This window comes from Hemiscyllium ocellatum, chromosome 21 (assembly GCF_020745735.1).
Source record: "Hemiscyllium ocellatum isolate sHemOce1 chromosome 21, sHemOce1.pat.X.cur, whole genome shotgun sequence".
NCBI lineage: Eukaryota > Metazoa > Chordata > Chondrichthyes > Orectolobiformes > Hemiscylliidae > Hemiscyllium > Hemiscyllium ocellatum.
Window position 1 is genome coordinate 24,363,380 of NC_083421.1, and position 26,869 is coordinate 24,390,248.

The 26,869-nt window shown below is 45.4% G+C and overlaps 1 protein-coding gene across 1 annotated transcript; it reads left to right on the forward strand.

The window, feature by feature from the left end:
* The first annotated feature begins 12,261 nt into the window (after positions 1 to 12,261).
* zmynd19 (zinc finger, MYND-type containing 19) lies at positions 12,262 to 26,484 on the forward strand. Its single transcript, XM_060840997.1, has 6 exons — positions 12,262 to 12,379; positions 15,372 to 15,431; positions 18,131 to 18,237; positions 19,391 to 19,531; positions 21,821 to 22,001; positions 23,111 to 26,484. Exons 1-6 carry the CDS (start codon positions 12,329 to 12,331, stop codon positions 23,252 to 23,254), a joined length of 684 nt encoding a protein of 227 aa, XP_060696980.1. The 5' UTR covers positions 12,262 to 12,328; the 3' UTR covers positions 23,255 to 26,484.
* The last annotated feature ends 385 nt before the right edge of the window (positions 26,485 to 26,869 follow it).

The following is a 26,869-nucleotide window of genomic DNA, read 5'->3' on the forward strand; positions in this document are numbered from 1 at the left end:
TTTTATGCCAATAAGGGAATTATTGATGGTCTTGAAGATTTCCTCAAGCTTGTTTCATTTAGTGATGACAAAAGGTGTCATCCACGTAGCGGACCCAGAGTTTGGGTTGGATGGTTGGCAGAGCTGTTGCTCAAGACTCTGCATTACTGCCTCTGCTAAGAACCCTGATATCGGAGATCCCATGGGTGTTCCATTGGTTTGTCTGTAGGTTTTGCTGTTGAAGGTGAAGTGGGTGGTAAGGCATAGGTCCACTAGCTTGATGATATTCTCCTTGTTGATGAAGTTAGTGGTGTTTGATGTATGTGTCTTTGGGTCTTCTAATAGTGTAGTCAGTGTTTCCTTGGCCAGGTTAATGTCGATTGAAATAAACAGGGCCATTACATCAAAGGAGACCATTATTTCATCCTCTTCTATCTTAGTGTCTTTGATGGTCTTCAAGAATTCTTGGGTGGAGTGGATGGAGAGGAGTAAGCCTTTTACTAAGTGTTTTAGTGTTTTGTGTAGCTCCTTGGCCAGTCTGTAAGTTGGTGTTCCAGGTAGCAAGACTATGGGTCTGAGGGGGGCTCCTGGTTTGTGAATTTTGGGTAATCCATAGAATCGGAACATCAACTTACAGATTGGGCAAGGAGCTACACGAAACACTAAAACACTTAGTAAAAGGCTCACGCTCCACCTAAGGAAGACCCAAAGACACATACATCAAACACCACTAACTTCGTCAACAAGGAGAATATCATCAAGCTAGTGGACCTATGCCTTACCACCCATTTCGCCTTCAACAGCAAAACTTATAGGTAAACCAATGGAACACCTATGGGATCTCCGATATCAGGGTTCTTAGTAGAGGCAGTAATGCAGAGTCTTGAGCAACAGCTCTGCCAACCATCCAACCCAAACTCTGGGTCCGCTATGTGGATGTTACCTTTGTCATCACTAAATGAAACAAGTTAGAGCAAAACTTCAAGACCATCAATAATCCCCTTACTAGCATAAAAGTCACTAAAGAGGAGGAAAACAACAACAAACTGCCATTCCTAGATGTCACAGTAGAGCGAACAGCCAATGGGGAACTTCAAACCTTCCTGATGAAGGACTTTTGCCCGAAACATCGATTTTCCTGCTCCTTGGATGCTGCCTGACCGGCTGTGCCTTTCCAGCACCACTCTGACCTAAACTTCAAACCAGCATCTACAGAAAAGCAACACATACAGACCAAATATTAAACTACAGAAACAATGATCCCAACACCCACAAACGAAGCTGCATCGAGCTAACACACACTGCAGCACAAAGGAACTATGCAGAGCAGAGGAAAATCACTTATACTGTGTATTCAAAAAGAATGGGCACCCAATGAACACAGTCCACCGATTTCTCAGCAACAAACACAAACAAGCAGACAAAACACATCCAGAAACCCTAGCCACCCTTCCCTATATCAAAGGCAATTCAGAAATGACTGCCAGACTATTCAGACCCTTTGGCATCATGCCACTAACAAAGCCACTAACACACTAAAGTAGCAGCTAATGAACTTGAAAGACCCTATATAGACAATGAGCAAAACTTACGTCATTTACAAAATACCATGCAAGGACTGTAACAAACACTACGTTGGCCAAACAGGCAGAAAACTAGTCACCAGGATACATGAACATCAACTAGCCACAAAAAGACATGACTCCCTCTCACTAGTATCCTCACATAAGGATGAAGAAGGACATCACTTCGATTGGGACAAAACATCCATCCTAGGACAAGCCAAACAGAGACACAAGAATTCCGAGAAACATGGCATTCCAACCAGAACTCTATCAACAAACACATCAAGTTAGACCCCATCTACCACTCCCTGAGAAAAGGAACAGGAAGTGACTTCACCACAGGAAATAACATCACCAACCCAAACATATAAATAGAAAGCAGGAATTTTCACCATTTCTTTGCCTGAGGCCCACTGAAGATGTTACCTAGTAAGGTAACGAAACATCTGTAAATGAACCTTGCAGCTCAGCGAGCAAACCTACATCCAGATTCCAATTCTGCCACTACCAATTTTATATACCACTATCAGGTCACTCTCTCAGCCTCTGACACTCTAGCAAAAATAATCCAAGTTTGTCAAACTTCTCCTTGTAGCTAATACGCTCCAACCCAGGCGACACCTGGTAAACCTCATTTGCACCCTCTTCAAAGCCTCCAAATCCTTCACTAAGTGCAGCAATCAAACTGCAAACAATATTCCAAATGTGGGCTAACTAAATCTTATACAGCTACAACATGACCTGCCAACTTTTATCCTCAATTCAAGGAGCTACGGACTTGGACCCCAAGATCCTTCTATATATCAATGCTCCTAAGGGTCCTGCCATTTACTGTATACTTTCCCCTGCATTTGACCTCCCAAAATGCATCAACTCACACGTGTCCAGAAAAGCTCCATCTCCAATTTCTCTGCCCAATTTTCCAACTGACCTACATCTTGCTGTATCCTTTGACAACCTTCTTCAGTATCCATAACTCCACCAATTTCTGTGTCATCTATAAACTTACTAATCAGATCAATGACATTTTCATCTAAATCATATATATATTTTATATATATATAACAAACAACAGGGGTCCCAGCACTGATTCTTGCAGACCACCACTGGTTACAGATCTCCAGTCAGAAAAACACCCCTCCACAACTACCCTGTCTTCCATGACCAAGCTATTTTGCATCCAAGGTACCAACTCACTGTGGATTCCATATGACTTAATCTTCTGGACCAGCCTACCAAGATGAATGTTGCCAAATGCTTTAGTAAAATCCACATAGACTACATCTACTGCTCTACCCTCATCAATCATCTTGGTCAAAAAAGCCAATCAAATTTGAGACAAGATCTCCCCCACATAAAGCCATGCTGACTATCCCTAATAAGTCCATTCTTTTCCAAATGTGAGTCAATCCTGTGTTTGAACATCTTCTCCAATAACTTCCCTACCACTGATGTAAAGCTGACTGGCCTATAATTTTCTGGATTATCCCTGTTGCTCTTCTTAAACAGAGGAATGACGCTGGCAATTGTGCAGTCTTTTTGGGCCTCGCTCTGTGGTTAAAAAATGTACAAAGTTCTTTGTTAAGGTCCCACCAATCTCCTCCCTTGCCTCCCTCAGCATCCTGGGATAGATCCTGAAGATTTATCTACCTTAAAGTTTTCCAAGACACCAAATACCTCCTCCTTCTTAATATGCCCCAAAATATCAACATGTCTCTTCCTAATCTTATCACAGATATCCTTCTCCTAGGTGAATACCAATATGCCGTCTTATTAAGGACATCACCCACTTTCGCATGCTCCATGCATTTTTTGTGCTTAAGTGGACATGCCCTTTCCATAGCTACCCTCTTGCTTCTAATACACATATACTTGAGATTCTCCTTAATCCTACTTGACAAAGGGTTTTTCATAGCCCCCTTTTGCCCTCCTAGTTCTTTGTTTTAGTTCTGTACTGTTTCTTTATATTCGTCAAGAGTTTTCTTTGATTTCAGGGAGGATTTCCAAAATATCCTTCCTTTTATCCTTTTGACTAAACTCTTAATATCTCTTATCATTCAAGCTTCCTGAATGTTGCCATCCTTATCTTTCATCCTCACAGGAATATGCTGGTCTTGAACTTTGATCAACTGGATTTACTCTCCAAACAGCTGCGGCTCCTCAATCTAAATCCTCCAGTTCCAACTTGTTGTAAATAGCTTTCCCCAAATTTCGCAATTTCACCTGATGACTAGTCGTATCCTTATCCATAACTATCTTAACACTTAGAGAATTATGATTGCTCTTCATAAAAAGCACCCTCACTGAAACTTCGATCACCTGGCCAGGCTCATTCCCTAACACAAGGTTGAGTACGGCCCTTTCCTTAGTTGAACTATCTACATATTGTTTCAAGAAGCCTCCTGGAAACACCTAATAAATTCTGCCCCTCGGTACTTAGGGAGTACCAGTCAATTTTGGGCAAATTAAAATCATACTTTTCCATGAGGTGCTGATTGATCAGTTCTTCACCCTCCTCCTGACAATTGGGATGCCTATAGTATAACCCCTTTGAGATCATATGTCTAAAATAAGGCATCTGCAACAGGGTAATTTTCTCTTTTTTATTATTATTAATTTATAATTTTTTTTAATGGATGAGCAATGAACCAAAAACTAATTTCTCTATGGGCTCGAAAGTGAAATGAACATTTCTCCCCCTTGAGCAAGTTAACCGGTCAGTCTGGATGAGAATTACCCAAGCCCCTGAATGGTGTCAGTACATTTCCCTGACTAGATTAGACTCACCCCTGCTACACTGGCAACTATCGAGCCATAGGACTGACTGTGATCCACTTCCCCAAATGCAAAGGTACAGACTCCCCCCATCCAGATGCCTGACCATGGCAAAATCCCTGGCTGCCCTTGGTGTACTGCGCTGGTACCCCCTGACTGACATGGACTTCAGTGAGGATCACTCCCCTAAGACATTAACACATGGCTGCTACTTGTTGACCATGCATTTGTTGAAAAAGCTGCTGGCACATGGTATGGGTGTGAGAATGACGTTACAGCAAGATGCACACTACCTTGACTGAGGACTGCTGACTAAGATAAGCCTCTTGACTGCTTCACTGTGCTAATTGGTGCAGCAAAGCAAAGCAAGGCAGCGATATTGAGAGCATATAGGTAGGTGTTCAAAGACCAAGCTCGTGTTCTGAGATACAACCTGGTCCAGTCCTTGAGCTGGGACTCTGTCCATGCATGCAAAATATCCCTACTGCACCTCACCATTGCTAGTTACTGATGCACCCCGCAATACAAATCTGTGCTCCTGTATCGCAGAGGTGCCGTGATGGTCATGAGGGATTGGTAGATGCTGGATGCCAATGTCCATGGATGGGGGGGATGGTATGCAGCTGGTGCCCGGGGATCAGCCTTGGCTACAGTTTGGTGTCATGCAACCTGGAGGTCATTTGGAGCAAGTGATGATCTACTGGGTACAAGCTCTGATCTCCTTGTCAGGATTATTTGATGTCTAGCTTGTTTGGTGAGTTTGCTAAGATAGAATGTGGAATATTAATGAAATGTGCCATCTACAAAGCTTTTAACAAGCAATAATGCCCCTTTATTTGGCAACTCACAGCTATGTAATGAGAAACTTGCCACATCGCTTGTGAAAAAAGTAGAAAACGCTCCCGACATCGAGATTGACCTCACTGGAATTCTTGTCCGAATCTCCCACAAATCTCACCAACACTAAAGTCTGAGTGGGTACCTGAGAACTCTTAACTCACCACCGACCCGAGCTACATCTCCAACACCTGGCACCAATGCCTCAGGGCACAGACTGGGGACTGCGTGCAGCCTATGTCCACATACAGTGGCATCTGACATGTACCAGCCTCTTGTAATGTCATCGCACATTTCTGCTCTACTGCTGTTACATTTCTGATACCTCCCATTGCAGTGGGGCAGTCTATACAGGGACAGGCACATGGACTGACCCAGGATGCATCCTCGGGACGCACACTTGCTCTCTTAGTGTTGTCGTTTTGTGATTTTGGTTCTCAGACAGAACATTGTCAGCAGTCATCTGAAAAGGTATGGACATTCTGTTCTATGGCACATTGCGATATCAATCTCACACCTGCATCTTGAGCCAGCAGTGTACAGAGCAACACAGATGTGTGGCTAAATCACTTAATGAGAGGGACCATGGTCAGTTTGGAGAGGTCCATTCATTAAAAATCAGGCCAGGGTAATTGGGCAGCTAGTGCTATTCACAGGAGGTTGGGTGACTCAGTTGGAATTGGATGTAGGATGCAGAGATGCAGAGGCGATAATGAAACTAAGTGAGGGTAACTCAGTACAGAAAGGAGGAGATATAATATAGTATTAGGAGGGGGTGTCATCAACAATGGTGTACTACAAAATCTGTCACGTTTACTTGATATGTTTGGAGATGATGGGGATGGGATGAATGTAAAATGGGCAGATACAGACTTAGATAGACAAGTGGCTGAATTTTGCAGAAGGGTCATATGACTTGAAAAGTTAATTCTGTCTTCTATCTCTTCTCTCCCTCACACCACCCCTACTCTGGCTCTCTCACACTCCCTCACTGATCTCTGGTTTCCCCCATCCCCACACACTGCACGCTGGCTTTCTCTGCTCCTCTGCCTCCCCCATACTCCAACTCTCGGACCAGCCGTCTCAGAAGGAACAGAAGGCACTATCGCTAAGTTTGTAGATGTCACAAAGATGGGTGGAGGGACAGGTAGTGTTGAGGTAGCAGGGAGGGTTGCAAAAGAACTTGCGCAGGCTAAGAGAGTGGGCAAAGAAGGGGCAGATGGAATATAACGTGGGCAAGTATGAGATTATGCATTTTGATAGATGGAGTCGAGGCATAGACTATCTTCTGAATGGAGAAAGGCTGCGGAAATCAGAAGCACGAAGAGATTTGGGAGTCCTACTTCAGGATTGTCTCAAGGTCAACATGAAGGTTCAATTGGCAGTTAAGAAGGAAAGTGCAAAGTTAACATTCATTTCAAGAGGACTAGAATACAAGAACATAGATGCACTGCTGAGGCTGTATAAGGCTCTGGTCAGATCACATTTGGAATATTGTGAACAGCTTTGGGCCCCATACCTAAGGAATTGGAGAAAATCCAGAGGAGGTTAATAAGATTCGTGGGCGGCACGGTGGTTAGCACTGCTGCCTCACAGCGCCAGAGACCTGGTTCAATTCCCACCCCAGGCGACTGACTGTGTGGAGTTTGCACGTTCTCCCCGTGTCTGCGTGGGTTTCCTCCGGGTGCTCCAGTTTCCTCCCACAGTCCAAAGATGTGCGGGTCAGGTGAATTGGCCGTGCTAAATCGCCCGTAGGGTTAGGTAAGGGGTAAATGTAGGGGTTGCGCTCCGGCGGGTCGGTGTGGACTTGTTGGGCCGAAGGGCCTGTTTCCACACAGTAGGCAATCTAACCTAAGATTGATCCTGGGTATGAAGGCTTTGCCAAATGAGGATTAGTTGAAGAGTATGATTCTGTACTCAGTGGAGTTTAGAAGGATGAGGGGGCATTAGATTGAAACTTATGGAATACTGAGACTTGGATAGAGTGGACGTGGTGAAGATGTTCCCACTAATAGGAGAGATTAGGACCAGATGGTACATAGTGAATGGATGGTGACCTTTTCGAACTGGGATCAGAGTAATTTCTTCAGCCAGAGGGTGGTGAATCTGTGAAAATCATTGCCAGAGAGGACTGTGGAGGGAAAGTCATTGAGTACCTTTAAGTCAGGGTAGATAGACTCTATTAGTAGGGGGATCAAGGCTTGCAGGGAGAAGGCAGAAGAATAGAATTGAGAAACATTATAGCTATGATCAAATGGCAGAGCAAACACAATGGGGTGAATGGCCTAATCATGCTCCTATATCATTTGGTCTCTCTCTGTCCTCTGTTTCCCTGTTTCCTCTGTACCCTGGCTCTGTGCCTCCCATGTGCCTTCTATCTCCTGGCTCTCTGATTCTACCTGTGTCCTAGCTCTCTATCCCCTATCTCTGACTCCCCCTATCCCTTGGCTCTCTGATCCTGGCTCTGACTGTTTTCCTGATGAAGGGTTCCTTGGATGCTGCCTGACCTGCTGCGCTTTAACCAGCAACACATTTTCAGCTCTGACTGTTCCCTTGCTCTCTGATTCTACCTCTGTGCCCTGGCTCTCTGATGCTTCCTGTCCCCTCGCTCCCCGTCTTTGTGAATCCCGATCCCTTGGCTCTCTGTGCCCTGGCTCTGTGACTACCCCTGTTCCCTGACACTGAGACTGCCCCTATCTGCCTGCTGCCTGTGTCTTAGCTAAGTTAGTCCCCCTGTACCCTGGCTCCCAGCCTCGTGGCTCTGTGACTCCCCTGGCTCTCTGTGCTCAGGGTCTGTGACTTCCCTTGTCCCCTGGCTCTCTATCCCCCTGACTCCCATCTGACCCCTGGCTCTCTATTCTCTGGGTCTGTGACTATTCCATCCCTTGGCTCTCTCACTCCCCCGGTCCCCTGGCTCTCCGTGCCCCCCCCAGTCCTTGGCTCCGTGACTCCCCATGTCGCCTGGATCTCTGTGCTCTGGCCTTGTGTCTCCCCTTCTCTGTTGGCTCCCTGTCTCCTGGTTCTGAGACTCCCCCTGTCCCCTAGCTCTCTATGCCCTAGCTCTCTATGCCCTGGCTCTGTGACTCCACTGTTCCCTAGCTCTCTGCACCTGGCTCTGTGACTCCTCCTGTCCCTTGGCTCTGTGACAGATATCTTTGTAGCATCCTTAAATACAGGTGAAGTGCCAGAGGACTGGAGAGCTGCTAATGTTGTCCCCCTGTACAAGAAGGTTAGTAGGGATATTCCAGGTAACTACAGACCAGTGAGCCTGATGTCAGTGGTGGGAAAGTTGCTGGAGAAAGTACTAAGGGATAGGATCTATATATATTTGGAAAAGAATGGGCTTATCGGTGATAGGCAATATGGTTTTGTGCTGGGGAGATCGTTTGATAAAGTTCCTCATGTTAAACTAATAGAGAAAGTGAAGTCACATGGTGTTCTAGCTAGGTGGATAAACGACTGGTTGAGCAACAGGAGACAGAGTAGTAGTTGAAGGGAGTTTCTCGAAATGGAGAAAGGTGACTAGTGGTGTTCCACTGTTGTTTGTGATTTTTATAAATGATCTGGAAGAGGGCATTAGTGGTCTGATCAGTAAGGTTGTAGATGACACGAAGATTGATGGAGCAGCAGAAAGCATAGGGGACTGTCAAAGAATACAGGAGAATATAGATAGATGGAGAGTTGGGCGGTGAAGTGGCAGATGGTGTTCATTCCGGGCAAATGTGAGGTGATGCATTTTGAAAGGTCCAATTCTAGACCAAATTATACTGAAAACGGAAGAGCCTTGGGAAAAGTTGATGAGTAGAGAGATCTGGGAGTTCAGGTTCATTGTACCCTGAAGGTTGCTGGACAGGTGGATAGAGTGGTCAATGAGGCATATGGTATGCTTGCCTTCATCGGATGGGGTATTGAGTATAACAGCTTGCAGGTCATGTTAAAATTGTACAAGACTTTGGTTTGGCCGCACTTAAAATACTGTGTACAGTTCCGGTCACCACATTACCAAAAGGATGGGGATGCTTTGGAGAGGGTGCAGAGGTTTACGAGATGTTGCCTGGTATGGAAGGTGCTAGCGATGAAGAGAAGTTCAGTAGGTTAGGATTGTTTTCATTCAAAGAAAGGAGATTGAGGGGGGACCTGATTGAGGTCTACAAAATCATGAAGGGTATAGACAGGGTAGATAGAGATAAGCTTTTTCCAAGGGTGAGGGATTCAGTAACGAGAAGTCATGCGTTCAAGGTGAGAGAAAAATGTTTAAGGGGGATATACGCGGCAAGTATTTACACAGAGGGTGGTAGGTGCCTGGAACGTGTTACTAGCAGAGGTAGAAGAGGCAAGCACAGTAGATCATTTAAGGTGCGTCCAGACAGATGCATGAGTAGGTAGGGAGCAGAGGGATACAGATGCTTCGGAATTGGGTGATAGTTTTAGACAGTGGATTTGGATCAACACAGGCTTGGAGGGTCGGAAGGCCGGAAGGCTGAAGGGCCTGTTCCTGGGCTGTAAATTTTCTTTGTTCTTCTTTGACTTTCCTGTCACCTAGCTCTCTCTGTGCCCTGGCTCTGTGACTCCCCAGTCCCCTGGCTCCCCCTGTCCACAGGCTCTCTCTGTGCCCTGGCTCTGTGACTCCCCAGTCCCCTGGCTCCCCCTGTCCACAAGCTCTCTCTGTGCCCTGGCTCTGTGACTCCCCCGTCCCCTGGCTCCCCCTGTCCACAAGCTCTCTCTGTGCCCTGGCTCTGTGACTCCCCCTGTCCCCTGGCTCGCTCTGTGCCCTGTCCCCTGGCTCACTCTGTGACTCCCCTGCCCCCTGGCTCTCCCTATGACTCCCTTATTCCCCTGGCTCTCCCTGTGACTCCCCCTGTCCCCTGCCTCTCCCTGTGACTCCCCCTGTCCCCTGGCTCTCCCTGTGACTCCCCCTGTCCCCTGCCTCTCCCTGTAACTCCCCCGACTCCTGGCTCTCACTGTGACTCCCCCTGTCTCTCCCTGTGACTCCCCCTGTCCCCTGGCTCTCCCTGTGACTCCCCCAGTCCCCTGCCTCTCCCTGTGACTCCCCCTGTCCCCTGGCTCTCTCTGTGACTCCCTTTGACCCTTCGCTCTCCCTGTGACTCCCCCTGCCCCCTGTGACTCCCCCTGTCCCCTGCCTCTCCCTGTAACTCCCCCTGACCCCTGGCTCTCCCTGTGACTCTCTCTGTCCCGTGGCTGTCCCTGTGACTCCCCCTGATCCCAGGCTCTCCCAGTGACTCCCCTGTCCCCTGGCTGTCCCTGTGACTCCCCCTGATCCCAGGCTCTCCCTGTGACTCCCCTGTCCCCTGCCTCTCCCTGTGACTCCCCCTGACCCCTGCCTCTCCCTGTGACTCCCCCTGTCCCCTGCCTCTCCCCGTAACTCCCCCGACTCCTGGCTCTCACTGTGACTCCCCCTGTCTCCTGCCTCTCCCTATGACTCCCCCTGTCCCCTGGCTCTCCCTGTGACTCCCCCAGTCCCCTGCCTCTCCCTGTGACTCCCCCTGTCCCCTGGCTCTCTCTGTGACTCCCTTTGACCCTTCGTTCTCCCTGTGACTCCCCCTGCCCCCTGTGACTCCCCCTGTCCCCTGCCTCTCCCTGTAACTCCCCCTGACCCCTGGCTCTCCCTGTGACTCTCTCTGTCCCGTGGCTGTCCCTGTGACTCCCCCTGATCCCAGGCTCTCCCTGTGACTCCCCTGTCCCCTGGCTGTCCCTGTGACTCCCCCTGATCCCAGGCTCTCCCTGTGACTCCCCTGTCCCCTGACTCTCTCTGTGACTCCTTTTGACCCTTCGCTCTCCCTGTGACTCCCCCTGTCCCCTGCCTCTCCCTGTGACTCCCCCTGACCCCTGCCTCTCCCTGTGACTCCCCCTGTCCCCTGCCTCTCCCTGTAACTCCCCCGACTCCTGGCTCTCACTGTGACTCCCCCTGTCCCCTGCCTCTCCCTGTGACTCCCCCTGTCCCCTGGCTCTCCCTGTGACTCTCCCAGTCCCCTGCCTCTCCCTGTGACTCCCCCTGTCCCCTGGCTCTCTCTCTGACTCCCTTTGACCCTTCGCTCTCCCTGTGACTCCCCCTGCCCCCTGTGACTCCCCCTGTCCCCTGCCTCTCCCTGTAACTCCCCCTGACCCCTGGCTCTCCCTGTGACTCTCTCTGTCCCGTGGCTGTCCTTGTGACTCCCCCTGAGACTCCCCCTGATCCCAGGCTCTCCCTGTGACTCCCCTGTCCCCTGGCTGTCCCTGTGACTCCCCCTGTCCCTTGTGACTCCCCCTGACCCCTGGCTCTCCCTGTGACTCCCCCTGTCCCCTGTGACTCCCCCTGTCCCCTGGCTCTCCCTGTGACTCCCCCTGTCCCCTGTGACTCCCCCTGTCCCCTGGCTCTCCCTGTGATTCCCCCTGTCCCCTGTGACTCCCCCTGTCCCCTGGCTCTCCCTGTGACTCCCCCTGTCCCCTGTGACTCCCCCTGTCCCCAGGCTCTCCCTGTGACTCCCCCTGTCCCCTGTGACTCCCCCTGTCCCCAGGCTCTCCCTGTGACTCCCCCTGTCTCATTACTCTCCCTGTGACTCCCCCTGTCCCCTGGCTCTCCCTGTGACTCCCCCTGTCCCCTGTGACTCCCCCTGTCCCCAGGCTCTCCCTGTGACTCCCCCTGTCTCATTACTCTCCCTGTGATTCCCCCTGTCCCTTGTGACTCCCCCTGACCCCTGGCTCTCCCTGTGACTCCCCCTGTCCCCTGTGACTCCCCCTGTCCCCAGGCTCTCCCTGTGACTCCCCCTGTCTCATTACTCTCCCTGTGACCCCCCCTGACCCCTGGCTCTCCCTGTGACTCCCCCTGTCTCATTACTCTCCCTGTGACCCCCCCTGACCCCTGGCTCTCCCTGTGACTCCCCCTGTCTCATTACTCTCCCTGTGACTCCCCCTGACCCCTGGCTCTGTGAGGGACAGAGCGCTTACGGTGAGCGCGGGGCCCCGCCCCTTGGGTAGCTTCCCGCGAAACTGACGTCACCTTGGTAACGGTTGCCCCGCGTGACGGCGGGAGGCAGCCTCCTATTGGCCGCGGCGCCGCCGCTGACCCTCTCGCGCCCTCCGGAAGTGTTTGCGCGGGGGCGCGGGGCCGGTGTCCGGACGCGTGTCGGAGTGGAGCGGGGAGGAGAGGAGAGGAGAGCAGAGCAGCGGGGGCCATGTCCGACTTCAAGCTGGGGATTGTGCGGCTCGGCCGGGCGGCGGGCAAGGTGAGAGCTGCGGTGTGAGCGGGAGGGCAACTGCCGGCGGTATCCCGCCCCCGAGCCGGCTCGCAGCTGCAGGGGAGGAGGGGGTGGGGCGGGACGGAACCGAGCCGAGGCCTGGCCGCTCGCTGGGGCCATGTGGCCAGTGGCAGAGTAAGCCGCCAGGGCTCGGGCCTGTACTGTCTCCCCGAGTGGAAGGTGAGCTCGGGGCCCCCGTGCCTCCCAGCATCACCCTCCACGTTGACCTGAAGCGGCTAAAGGGAGTGCGGTGTCTCCCTGCCGTTGCCATGTGCCCCCCATATGCTCCGGCCCTGCCTCAGCCTGACATCGGAACTCGGCGAGACATCTGTGGCTTGCCCGGTGCCCGCGCTGCTGGGTGGCGGAGAGCCCAACTCCCCGCTTTTACACTTGGCTCAATGGGGAATGGCCTGGCGCAGGAATCGCCTTGAACGCGTTGCCCAGGCCATGTGTGTATGCCGCTATCCAAACGCCGAGTAACTTACCTCCCAAAAAAAAACAATTTTACTCACCTCACATTGGTAAAGACTGTCCTGTTGCAGCACATCTTATTCAGCGTATGGCATGAGATATTGTCAGCTTTAGGTAGCCATCACATTGTCTGAATAACTGGGAACTTAAGGGATGTGCTGTCCACAAGAGAGTTTAGTTGAGGCTTGAGGGCGAACCAGAGACCTTAAGTGCTTCCAGATCTCATGTATTTCCTTGCGCAGCAAAGTCTCGGTAAATCTCTCAAGAATTTCTCTACACTCCAGAGCAATAGGTTGTAAAGTTTTTCCTTCCTCCAAAACGGCAATGCTTTGTCACCGTTTAGGTGCACCAAACTTCAATTGCTTGCATGGGGTGAGATTGGTTTAATGATTTCTAACACAGCAAGTTGTCTCTTGTTATACAGTATTTGTATGGTAGATTCAGCATGTTTTGACTACAGTTATGTTATTGAGGTTAGAGGGAGCAACGCATGGCAACTGACTATCCCATACCTGATGTGCCAATACTTGGAATTTACTACATAAACACCTTAAATGGGGAAATAGTCCCAGTCCTTAATGGAATGAGCATAGCATTGCGAAAAATGCTTTGGGAGGTATGGTTGCTGATGCTGTCCATAGTTTTTCTCCAGAGTTTTGGGATTCATATGCAAAGCAAGTAGCATTGCCATAACTGGTTGGTGCTTAGAATTTAAGCTGGTTGAACTCTAGTCTCTGAGAATGTCTCGCCAGTGAGTAGCAAATAACCACTGTCTTTACATTTCTGGCAATATGCTTATGAGTCACAGATGTGCCACTCACGTTTCCTTTCCTCGAGCAAAATAGCCTTCCAAGATCATTGTGTTTCTTCAATAGCTCTTACTTCCAAATACTATAAACCTGTTGGACTATAACCTGGTGTGTGTTTTTTTTAAACTTTGTCCACCCCTGTGCAACACCAGCACCTCCACATCATGTTCTCCAATTGTGGCCACTTGAAATATTCCTGAACATAAAGTTTTTGAAATGAGTTGGGACTTAATTGTTTCTCCTTGAGAACTTTTGAGGAGATTGCAGTGACATTTAATTTCATCATTCTTCTAATAGCAATTTCTGAGTTACATTGTGGGAATTCTTGGGTAACATCAGTACAGGCACAGTCAATGACAGAGGTCCTGGAGGGAGAGGGGTGGTTGATATTGGGTGACAGTATCAATTGAATTGAACTTATTGTCATATGTACCAAGGTACAATGAAAAGCTTTGTCTTGTGAGCAATACAGGCAGATCTCATAGCTGAGTAGCATAGATAAGTAAATAATAGGTAAACAGCGGCAAAAACAAAAACACAGGTACAGGCAAATGTTAAGAGTTTGAGAATCCATTCAGTATTTTAACAACAGTAGGGTAAAAACTGTTACGCACCGGCTGGTGCATGTGTTCAAGCTTCTGTACCATCTTCCCGAGGGTAGAGGTTGTAGAAAATCATTGCCAGGGTGCGATGGATCTTTGAGAATACTGGTGGCCTTTCTTTGACATTGGGCCTGGTAGATGGATTCTATAGGTGTGAGGTTGGCCTTTGTGATTGTCTGGGCTGAGTTCCCCACTCTCTGTAACCTTCTCTGATTTTGAATGGTACAGTTGCTATACCAGGTGGTGATACATCCAGATGGAATGCTCTCAATTGCGTACCTATAAAAGTTGGCAAGGATTTTTGCCATCATGCCAGATTTCCTCAGCTATTTAAGGAAGAGGATACGTCGTTGGGCCTTTGTAACCAGTGTCCACATGAAGAGTCCAAGAAAGCTTGTTGTGGATGACCACTCCCAGGAGCTTGACACTCTCCACTTGTTCCACCTCTGTGCTGTTAATGTGCAGAGGGGCATGAGTAACATCCTGCTGAAAGTCAATAATGAGTTCGTTGGTTTTGCCAGCATTGAGAGTTAGGTTGTTCTCAGTGCACCATTCTTCCGGGTCTTCCAGCTCCCGTCTGTAGTCTGTTTCATCGCCAACTGAGATTCAACTGACTGTGGTGGTGTTATCAGCGAACTTGCAAATGCCATTAGTCTGGTATTTGGCGATGCAGTCATAGATATACAGTGAGTATAGTAGGGGGCTGAGTATGCACCCCTGGCGGGGCTCCTGTGTTGAGTGAAGATGCTGGGATGCATTTGTCACAGCAACTGTTAGCTGCTTATTATTATGATTCAGTTCCCATCATTTTGACCCATTTCCACTGGGGGTGGACTGAAGTTCAATGGTATATTTTGAACTAATTCTATCTTTGCAAGTATGTGCTCATTCCCTGGTTACTTTTGTGACTTTGCTATTTCAGCAATTGGGAGTTTAGTCTTGTGCCTACTCATAGCCATTATAGTGCTGGCTGATAGCTGCTGTTATCTGTCTCCCCAGTTGTGTTCACAGATTTTATGGTTAGGTTGCTGCTTCTACAGTCTGCAATGATTTTTTTTGAAAAATAGATTAACAAGAAATCTGTTTCTCTGTTTTCAGACTAAGTACACACTAATAGATGAGCAAGACATCCCACTGGTGGAGAATTATACCTTTGAGGTAAGTGGACAGACCCCTGGAATTAATTTAACTCAACTTCTCCCTTCTCAATCACCTTTTACTCTTTCTGGCTTCTGGTTGACCTTCTATTCGATTGTCACAATTAATATTAGTTTGTATGACTCAGTATAGACATTTGATGAGGCTCCTGTGAAGTATCTTGGAACCTTTTATTACTTTAAGGTGCTGTGCAAATATAACTTGTTGCCATTATGTCTGATGTTGTTATTAGTCATGGTGCTGGCAATTCAGCTGTTGATTTTGCAACTGTTGTGACCAGCTTTCACTCAGGACGGTAGACCATACATTTTGGCTACCAGAGTCTACTTGCATGAAACTGGGCTATGGTATGACTTTAGGTAGATTTCTCACATTGCAATTCAAATGTAGCTCCCTGTGAATGTTTGTTTCGGGATACTCTCGAGAAGCACCTTAGAGTATTTTACTATATTGGAAGTACTATATAAATTAGATTTTTTTAAATAGTCTTTCATAGGATATGTGGGTTGCTCGTCCCTAATTGCATTAGAACTGAGGGGCCATTTTCAGAAGCAGTTAAGAATTGATCGCATTACCTTAGTCACATATGCATCAGATCTGGTATGATTGGTTTTTACAATGATAGATTGTTTCGTGGTCACTATTACTAAAATGAGTCTTATTCCAGATATTTTTCCAATCAGTAGAAGTCAATATGGTGGGATTTGAATCCCCATTCTGCCCACATTAAGCTGGGCCTTTGATTTATTAGCTGAACGTTTCAGGGAACGTCTCTGAGAGACATGCACCGAACAACACCACTATCCTGTGGCTGACCACTTCAACCCCCCCCCCCTCTCACTCTGCCAAGGATATGCAAGTCCTGGGCCCATCCAAACACATGGCATCAACATCGATTTCGCCAGTTAACTAATCTCCCCCCCCCAATCTAACTACCACTTTCCCCTCAACCCCACCCCCATCCTCCTACTTATTTCTCAGCCGCCTTCTCTTGTCTCCCCCCGCCCGCACACGCACACACACACACGTTCCTCGTTGAGGGCTTATACCTGAAACATTGACTCTTCTGCTCCTCGGATGTTGCATGATCTGTCCTTTTGCAGTGCCACACCTTTCGGCTGTGATCTCCAGCATCTGCAGTCCTCACTTTCTCCTTTGATTACTAGTTCAGTGGTGTTTCCATTATATCACTGTCTTCCGTATAATTGTTAGAAGGACTTTGCACAGTATGATAGGTTTTAATGGGCTTCTGTGGCGAGCAACATCAAATTCCTTTAAACCATTTAAGTGCACAGAAACAAGGATTTCATTCCTTTGACTGCTTCCTTCTGTTTGATAATGTGAGAGAATGAGTTGAAGAACAGCTGACAATAACTTACTATGCATTTGGACTTCAGACTGCACCTGCTTGTAGAATGTATGTTGGTCAGATGGAAGGTTCATGAAGCTGATGTGAAGTCCCTTCAGCTATCTGTTTGGCTGGTTTAATGGGTTACTTACTAAATTTGCAAGGCATGAGTGTGCACCTAGCTTTTGCCTGGCAATGTATTACTCTTGTCAGCTTGCTCAGTACTCTGGAAATTGCCTAAAGTAGTATAACTGGCAGGTTATACTAAACTTTTCAGTTGGCATTTTATGCTGGAATTTCCTAATGACTGTGTGCCAGATCACCTTTGTCCAAACTTTAGTCATCTGTCCAGTTACCACCTTGTGTTGGTTGCTGTCTTATTTTGTTTGCTAACAGTCCTGAGAAGCAGCTTGGGATATTTTACCACTGATCAGCAGTATTCCCACAAATTCTTTTTCTTCAGCACTGACCCAAGTTCCATGCACAACACCAACTTCTAAAACCAGAAGTAAATGCTGTGAATGGCTTTGGCATGCTGATTGCTACGTGCAGTCCCTTGGAGCTTAGCTCAGAGGCAATGTTGCTGTATGGATGCAATGCCAAATGCAAGCTCTTGCTTAGTGGGTATGTGATGGTCAGTGTATTCTGAGCATACTCTTGTATACGAAATGTACTTTCACAATTTAGTATTGCAAGAAAAGCCATAACCAATCCAGAATGTAGAGTTTGTGTATCGAAGTTCTTGGAGATCTGGTTTGTTGATTAGTTGGCAAAGAAAACAATTGCATTTTGGAGAGAAATTACTTTCAGATCATGACTGGTACTATTTGTTGTAGCATTCCAGGTTTGTAGAGCTTTTGCTCATCCAAACTTTTTTGGGCAGATATTTATTTGATTTACCAAAAGGATTCCAATTTTTTGTGATAGATTCTCTTTATGATCTATGTGCACTTGTACTTGTGCTAACTAATGCAGGATAATTCAAATCCAATCTATTGTACTGAAATAGTTGAAAATCCACAGTGCTGTGAGGATGAACATTAGAATTCTTTCATTAGTTTTAAGAGTTAGAACATTTAGGAGTGGCATCTGAGGTTCCTTATCCATTTGCAGACCAGTGGAACTGTCTCTCTTTGCTAAAAGTTTGTATGTGTTTGGGTTAATTGAAATGTTCAAAAAAGAGGTTGATGAATGTTTTGAGGGATATGAAGCAAAGGTGTGTAAATGGAGTTGACTTAGATCTGCTGGGGTCTAAACCATTAGCATTAAAGTCTTGAGTGGCTGAATGGTTTATACCTGTCCCTTTGAATCTGGTCTGCATTCTTTAATGAACTGTCTTATACCCTCACAGGCTCGTATGGAAATAGATGCTGATGGAAATGGTGCAAAAATATTTGCGTATGCATTCGATATCAGCAAGAGGAGGGGTTCTGGTCGTCCTTTGCATGAGCTGCTCTGGTGAGTATCACAGTAGGGTGAGGTGTTGTTCAAAATCTCCCTCCCTTGGGGAGGTTTACAAGGCTGTCTTTATGAAGAGTGCTGCAGTGACATGACTGTTCTCACAAAGGCCTATGTATGAATCCAGCAAGGGTGATTGGTTGTCTTTTGGAATTTAATTTGGGATTCAGAACCGTAGTTTTGTGATTGGTTTCATACCAGCACTATTTGCAATTTTGCTCTAAAGATAGTTCCCTTAAGTAATTGAGGTAGGGAGCTGTTCTGGTATCCCAGTCTACAACAGCACAGAATGCAGAGAATTTTATACTCTTCCAACCATGTCAAAGTTATATTGTATTGATGCCCTTTATATATTGCAAAACCCACCGAACTTCTGATCGAGGAAAATTAGTTGTTGACTAATGTTTGAAAGTATGCTTCCCAATCTGTATATGTAAGAAGGTGTGATTGTCAGATTCAATGAATAAAACCCACGTTATGTTAAGTGAGTAAGAGTTGATGCATTCATTGTGTGAAGGTCTACAAATGTATGGTACAGGGCCAAGATATTAGCATGTATTGAAGATTATGCTGTGCATGACTTTTACAATTTACAGAAAGATTAGAAATGAGTCTGAAGTAATTAAACATTAGTTTTTATTTTATACAATGTTCCCTGATAGTAAATCTATGTTCTCAAGCAGGAAAGAGAAACTCAACCCAATCTGTACCTTTCTCCACACCAACCATCTTTCTTTTTTGACCCTCCCTATACCCTTTAATAATCTTTTTCCAACATCTGTGACTCCTTTATGAAATAAATAATGGACTCTGCTTCAACTGTGGCAATTAATTCCATATTCTGAAAGTTTGTATTTGAGTTTTCTTCCCTTCTGCCTCTCCCTCCTCCCCTGCCCAATCTTCCCTTTTAATTCTTTCTAATATCTTCTCAGTCTCTCTTCTTTAATTCTCAACTGGATGGGGAACCCACTGAATTTCAGCACCTTTCTATTGCAACATGTGAAACAAGACCTCCCTCAGCTTACTAAACAACCATTTTGGATACAAAGCCACTAAAATGTATTGTAAACTGTAGTTTACTGGTGGGTGGCTATGCTTTCTGTCCAAATTCATAAAAGCTTTAATAATCATTGCCTGTTTTCAACTTGCACAGGGAGCGGCACAGAGGAGGAATTGCTCCAGGTTTCCAGGTGGTGCACATCAACGGCGTAACAGTGGATAACCGACTGGACAACCTCAAGCTTGTCCCCATAGGTTGGAGGCCAAAGGCAGAGGAAATCTCTAGCAAACAGAGGTAAGTCATTGGTTAGGGATTCTGTGGGACGATGAGAGAAGTTCTTATGGAGTAACTAATAATCTTTAGTTTAATGTTACAGCAGGTTGCAGTTCACTTAATCAGAAGACACTGCTATCAGGGGCAAAATGTTGCTATCCAAACCATTTACATAAAAGGAATTGCAGAGCTCCCTGGGTGGTAAAAGAGAAAAATTTGGATAAAGTAGATAAAAGTGCACTTATAACAGGGGGAAAAAAAAGAAAGCAAATTATAAAAACAAAAAAATTCAGTGAAGAGTTGAAGAAGCAAATAGGTAGTATGAAGAAAAAAACTGTCAGCTGACATGAAAGGGAATCCCAAAGTATTTTGTGGGTATAGAGGTGTAAAAGGTGTGGTAGGTCCAAATGGGCAGCATAAAGGAGACTTAACACATGGAAGCAGAGGTCACAGCAAGAGTATAAATAAGTACATCTGTCTTTACCACAGAAGAAAATGCTGCTGAGGGTCAAGTGAAAGAGAAGATAATTCGGATACTGGATATTCAGAATTGAAATGGTGATGGTACTGGACAAGTTTTCTGTACTTGAAGTTGAGAAGGCACTGGGGTGAGCAGTTTCCCTCAGCCTTGTTGGGTGCAAGGGTGGAAATTGCAAATACATTGTTCATAATTTTCCTACTGAGATTAGGGGATGCTGCTGCAGCACTGGAGAATTGTTTGTGTTATACCGTTGTTCAAAAAGGGTTGAAGGATTAACTGCAGCAACTACATACCAGTCAGTTTAACTTTGTAGGAGCAGCTTCCAGTAATGATGATTTGAGGCAAAATGAATGGTTACATAGACAAATGTGGCTTAATGAAGGAGAGCTTGTATGGGTTTCTTAAAGGAAAATCATGTTTAATTTGCTGGTAGTTTTTTTTTGAGAGCCGATTTATTGGGGACAGTGTTGTCGATGTGCTGCACACGGACCACTAAAAGGTATTTGATAGAGTGCCACAGAACTGACCAATGAGCAAAGCTAAAAATAATGAAGTGAAAGAGATAGTGGCAATGTGAGTGTTTCTCAATTTTTGGGGGCAAGGATTTTAGTTGAATTCCCCAGAGATCAATGTTGGGAGTCTTGCTTTTCTTGAGGTACATTTAAAGATCTAGAGGAAGTGAGGACTGCAGATGCTGGAGATCAGAGTCGAAAAGTGTGGCGCTGGAAAAGTGCACAGGTCAGGCAGCTCCAAGCAGCAAGAGATTTCATTCGTTCATTCCTGATGAAGGGCTTATGCCCGAAACGTTGACCTTCCTGTTCTTCAATTCTGCCTGACCTGCGGTGTTTTTCCAGCGCCACACTTTTCAATGTTAAAGATCTAGACCTTGGTATACAGGGCACAGTTGCATTGTGAACTAAGTGTAATGTATAACTTGAAAAGAACAAGTTAGTAGAATGGGCATACGAATGGTCGATGACCTCCAGTGCAGAGAAATGTGAATTGATTCATTTTGCTAGAAAGAACGTGGAAAAGCAATACAAATTAAAGGGTATCACACGAGCACAGAAACCTAGATATCTAAGTACGTAAGTCATTGAAGCCACAGCTCAGGTGGAGTGACAAGTCATTAATCGTTTTTATTAATGGCGTAGAACACAAGAGGAAGAATATTATGTTGAGCTAGTATGAATCATTAGTTTGGACTTAGCTGCAATATTGTATCCAGCTCTGGGTGTGGACATCTGAAGATTTTGGAGACTACAGAAAAGATTCAGGAGATTGGTTTCAGGGCTGAGAAAGTTGGGTAGAAAAAGGGAAGGTTGTGAGGAGATTTGAAAGATATTCAAAATTATGGTGAGGTCTGTATAGAATGGATAAGGAACAACTGTTCCCAATTGTAAAATCATCAATTGAGTAATACGAGGAAAAATGTTTTCATGTCATAGTTCATATGTGGAGAGCACTGTTTGAATGTAGGTTTGCTCGTTGAGCTGGAAGGTTCATTTTCAGCTCAACGAGCAAATCTATATCCAAAACCTCAACCTGAGCTACAAATCTTCTCAAAACTCGCTAAGCACTGTTTGAGTTTGTGGTTAAGTATTTAAAATTAGGTATATACAGAGTGACAGCAGTGGAATGGTACTTGGCAAATTGCACATTCGGAGAAATAATACAAGTAGTTACCTCCTGTGCAGTACAAAATTCTAATTTGTGAAGTTGCATTTTAATTTGTGGCTTTTCCCTCCAATGCATTGAGCCACTGATGCCATGCCCCTCTGCGCAGTTTGTGACCAATTGTTGTTACTAATGGCTTCTCTTGCATACAGGGAGCAGAGTCTTTATTGGCTGGCAATCCAGCAGGTGCCTGCAGATCCCATTGAAGAGCAGTTCCCTGAGCTGAATCTCACACGTTACTACAATGCCAATGGTGACATTATGGAGGATGAGGAGGACTCGTGCACATATTACGAATGCCACTACCCACCATGCACTATGATGGAAAAGCAGGTGAGTGTGCAAGTTATAACAGAGGTGAGCACTCATTGTTTACAAGAGGATGCTGGGTATGTACTTTTTATAAAGTCTCTCTAATGTGACTAAGAATCAGACAAGGAGCTGCTTAGGAATGTAATCGGACAAATTTAATCCTAGGCCATACAGGACAGGTGAGCAAAAGCTTGGTTTCACAGGTAGATTTAAAGGAGTGACGTACAGGTTTTGTGTGGGGAATTGCAGATATTAGGGCCATGGCCAGTTACCATCTCTGAACAGGTTGGTAAGGAAAATATATAGATTGCCAATCAGTCTCAAACTTAAGCTGTATGTATTGCCATCTAGTGATAGGATCATTACACTACATCCCAAGGCATGATGATTGTGGCTTCATTCAATCATCCAGTGAATTCATTTTAAACTGTGGTGATCATGTAAATGAGCACAGCAATCATTGCAGGATCCCATAAAGATGAAATCAAACAGATGCCCAAATAGCCTCCTTCGGGAGGAGTTTTGGCTACACTGTAATGTGACTTGCACTGCTTTTTTTAAACACTCACTGGATGTGGGAATTACTGGTGAGTTTAGTAATTGTTGCCCATTTCTAATTGTCCTTGAGATGATTGTGGTGAGCAGTCTTCTTTGAACTGCTGCTGTATGTATATGGATCGTGTTGATAGGGAGTAAGTTTCAGAATTTGAACCAACAACAGTGAAGGATGGCAGTGCATTTCCAAGTTTGTCACAGCAGTTAGGTGTCTTTCATCTTGGTTGGAGAAGGGGGTGTATAGTGTTGGTAGCAGCTGACACAGTCTGTGAACAGTAGTTAAGTAAATAGTGACCTTGTCTGTCACAGGGTCTACTGGAACCCCTGTGTGCTGTTACCCCTAGTTGAGTCACTACCTTTCAGTCAGTAAGGGCGTGGAATGAGGAAATATCAACTCTGATAGGTTGAATAAGCACCTTGTTCACTGTAAATGTGGATTTTTATTTTGGAATTCCAGGCTGATCCCATGGATATAAAATGAAATAACATCAACATTTCTACTATTAAATGATCAGACTGCAGCATTTCTCACCACCTGTTTGTTTGCTGACGCTTATTCTTTGTAAACATTTCAGCTGCGTGAATTCAACATCTGTGGGCGCTGCCAGGTAGCACGATACTGTGGCTCCCAGTGCCAGCAGAAAGACTGGCCTGCCCATAAGAAGCATTGCCATGAGAAGAGGCGCCCACTGCAGCAGGAATTCGAGCCTGAACGATGACCCCCCTCCCTCCCCTGCCCCTCCTCACCCTTGCCCCGCATGCTTTCGCCACAAATCAACAGTGGCGTCAGATTTGTTTTGCACAATTCAGACTGGACATAAAGTTTCCTAAGCACTGAGGAAGTACAAAGAACAGAATGAACTTGAGGAGGTCTCTGTGAGAAGAGGGGTCTGGGGCTACCCTTCCTAAGATCGATCGCTACGAAGACTATAGAGGTTCCTAACCAGAAGCTTCTGTGTCTATATTTATATGTTGATATGTATTTGAACAAAATCTTATGTACAGTTTTTTATGTTGTAAAATCTGATTTGTTTGAAGTTCGGTGATAACGTGTAGCTGAACAGAGTTACCTAAAAAAAAATTTTGCTCCGGTAGCATTGTGTGACTCTGGGACAGCTTGCTGCTAATTTGATTATAGAGAAGAAAAAAAGACCCAGCTAACTGTGTTCCAGAGAATGTACTAACATCAGGTCTCTGGATCTTGTCCACTCGACAAGGAGAGAGAAAAAAAATCTTAAATATTTTAACCTTTATAAAGGGGGAAAATAATTACTGAGGTTACAGTGATGGCTGCTGGAGTGAGTGGGTTTCACAATAAGCGTCTTTGTAGTTTCAGTCTTGTAACCCAATTTAAGCACACTACACAGTCTGCCACTACCCGACTGTGTGTTGGAGGTTAAATTCAATGTAGCAAAGGTCACGGGGGATGGTTTGTGGTGCTTTAAATTGATAACTTCCAGTTATATTGGAACTATCAGGGGAAAACAATTGTTGGCTGTTATTCCCACAATTTTAATTCAGGACCTGCATGGGATGTTTTTTTTTAAAGGATATGGTGTATTGAGTTAATAGTAATGTTCATTCACTTGGTGGTGTGAATTGTTTATATATGTGGGCTTATGCTGGAAAGCTATCTGAAAATGGTACAGAATGTTCCATATTTGAGTATTGGTCAGAGGGTGAAATTGATAACTGACACAAGCTCCTTCACCAAGACTGTTTCTGAAAGCCAGGAGCTACCTTTTTGTTTTCAGTTCAAATCAAGATCTTGGAGATAGGTTTTGGTTCTGTTGCTGTATTGTATTTACGATTATTCTTAATTCCCTTCGCTCTCCTGTCCAGCACTGTATCTGCACAATCGCATAACTAAGTTCCTGAAGCTTCTGATTTTTTACCTGGATTCCTTAACACGTCCCTCTCAAAGAATATCATTCCTGGTCTGGGTGCTCTTAGCAGGCAACCACAAGATGCTGCTGCAACCTGGCCCATGAATCTGAGGTAACCAAGAAGGCCAGGTGACTTGTGGGCATACAGAAATATTTTTTGCACACTCCCTGTCCTGCTGCATGTTCACTTCTGCCTGCTCCTTTTTGGACAGCAAGTCGATCTCAAGTGAGCTGGAATTTGAGGGCATCATTTCATTGCAACATGAGAAATTCTAGTTAACGTACAATGTTTTTGCAAGTGCTAAGTTTTTTTATCTTAAGTTATTTTCATTGGAGTCAGCAGATGGCTGGTATCCAGCTTGAAACCCCTGCTGGGCAAAAATATTCGCTGTGCTTAAGAGCATGAGGGTATTGAGTATGCCTTCGCTGGGTAGGTTTTGCACAGTAAGTGGTGGAAGGGTACACCTTGGAGAACTTACTCCCTTGTAGCTGTAATCGTACACCTTGTGAGCAGTTTTAAAAGAACATTGGTGCAGTTGGTCCTAAGATGTTTTTTTCCTGCAATCAATAAGAGGCAAAACTCCAATTGTGACCTGGAACTTAATAAATACTTGCACATGTTAACAGTCTCCTTGCCTTTCCGCTGCAGCATTTTGAGTGGTGAGGGTGGGCTATTGAAATATGTTGGACAAGCAGAGACCTGTGAAAGCTGCTGTACCTGTGTGCATGTTTTAAATGGGTTGCTGTTACTGTGTTGTGCTGTTGCTGTGCCAAGCTTTGCTTTTCCTGACAGAAACCCAGGCTCGCTCTCTGATTCGGATACCTGTTCTATGTGTAATGGAATTCCGTGGATCTTGAGTTGCTGCATTCTCTTTCTTTTCCTTCCACTCGAACTGCCAACTGAGATATTACAATGGAGTTTACAGTAGTTTAGAAAGCTTTGGATGTTTTGTGCGGGCAGTCTCAGGTTAACCAGCATAGTATTTTCATCTTGATTTTCCATCAGGCAGCTTCCTCCTAGTTATAAGATGGGTTTCGCGTGGTGCTGTCTCTTCTAAACATGAATTTGCCATATTTTGTAGTTAAGTGCCCTGGAGGATGTGCTACTTCAACTTTTTTTTTGAGTTTAGGTTTGTGATGTCTTTTAGAATTTGTATTTTAACCAAAGCAGCAGACCATAAGGGTTAGGATGTAGTTGTCCCTGTCCTCTTCAAAGTTTATGTTCTGAATCTCTTAACTATTACTTTTTCTTGTCAAAGCAAACTGCATTATTAATGTGCAACAATCCAAATTTGTTTGTATTCGGATTCTATGGATAATATCAACTATACACCGGTGAATGGACACATGATTCAACTGTGTTGGCCATTGAACAGAAATCACCACAAGTTTCAAATGTGACATCTATTTCATAGCAGCTGTCTGTAATAGTAGTACAAAATTGTTTTCTGCAATTCCTACTGGTCTGTAACGAAACATTTGTGCTCTTGCTGGTTTGGAGTATTTCACACCATGTGTAAGCGCTGTGGAGCAACATTGATTCAATAGTTTAGTCAACACTGAGGGCTTCCAAGTTCTCACATGTATCAATTTTAGTTTTAAATTTGAGAATAATATGGCCCATTCAGATCTAACCCCTGCACAGAAACTGTTTTGAAACATATAGTGGACTGTGTCACAGTCTTGTGTGTAATTTTAAGCCAAATTTAGACTAAATTGGATCTGGTCTGCTTCCAATTTTGTCCCTCCAGTAGTTTTAAATATGCTCATTTGCCTAGTGGCGCCATTATCAATTATAATGATTGTTTTGGTTACAAGACTTGCTCCGCAGTATTGAGCTGTCCCAGCACAGTCAGGCATAATGGTGTTCAAAACCACGTCCAGACTTGCATTTTCAGAGCTCTTTGCATCAAAGCTGTTACAATCCCAATTACTAACTATATTGTGCGGTCAGTTGCAAAAATGCAGAACACTAGCGACTGCAGTGTTGCTGTGCTCCCAGATTGTTTCATGCACTGAATACAGTATCTTGCCTGTATTTAAAATTGTTAAATAAAGCTGAAGCAGGTTTGTGTGTAAACTAGTTGTTACTGTATGATGAGTGAATGTGGCTTTTCACTACTGGGTCCTATGTTAATGTGACTGGAAACTTATTGTTCCAAACTTGTTAAGGATCTGACGTTAAATTTTGATTGCAGCTATTAACAGGAACTTAAGAAAGCATATCAGCAAATCACTTGAGTCCAAAATATGGTGTATGAAATTCACTGTGAGGTTATTTACTTTGGACCCAAGCAAAATAACAAAACTTAATGGAGAAAATCTAGGGGTCATGGAAGAGGAAATATGATGGAATGTTGATCCTCTCAAAATTCAGGTAAATAGCCATAGTCCATAAAGAACCCATTGTTTTTATTGAAGTGCCAATGTGGTTATATCTAGCTTGAG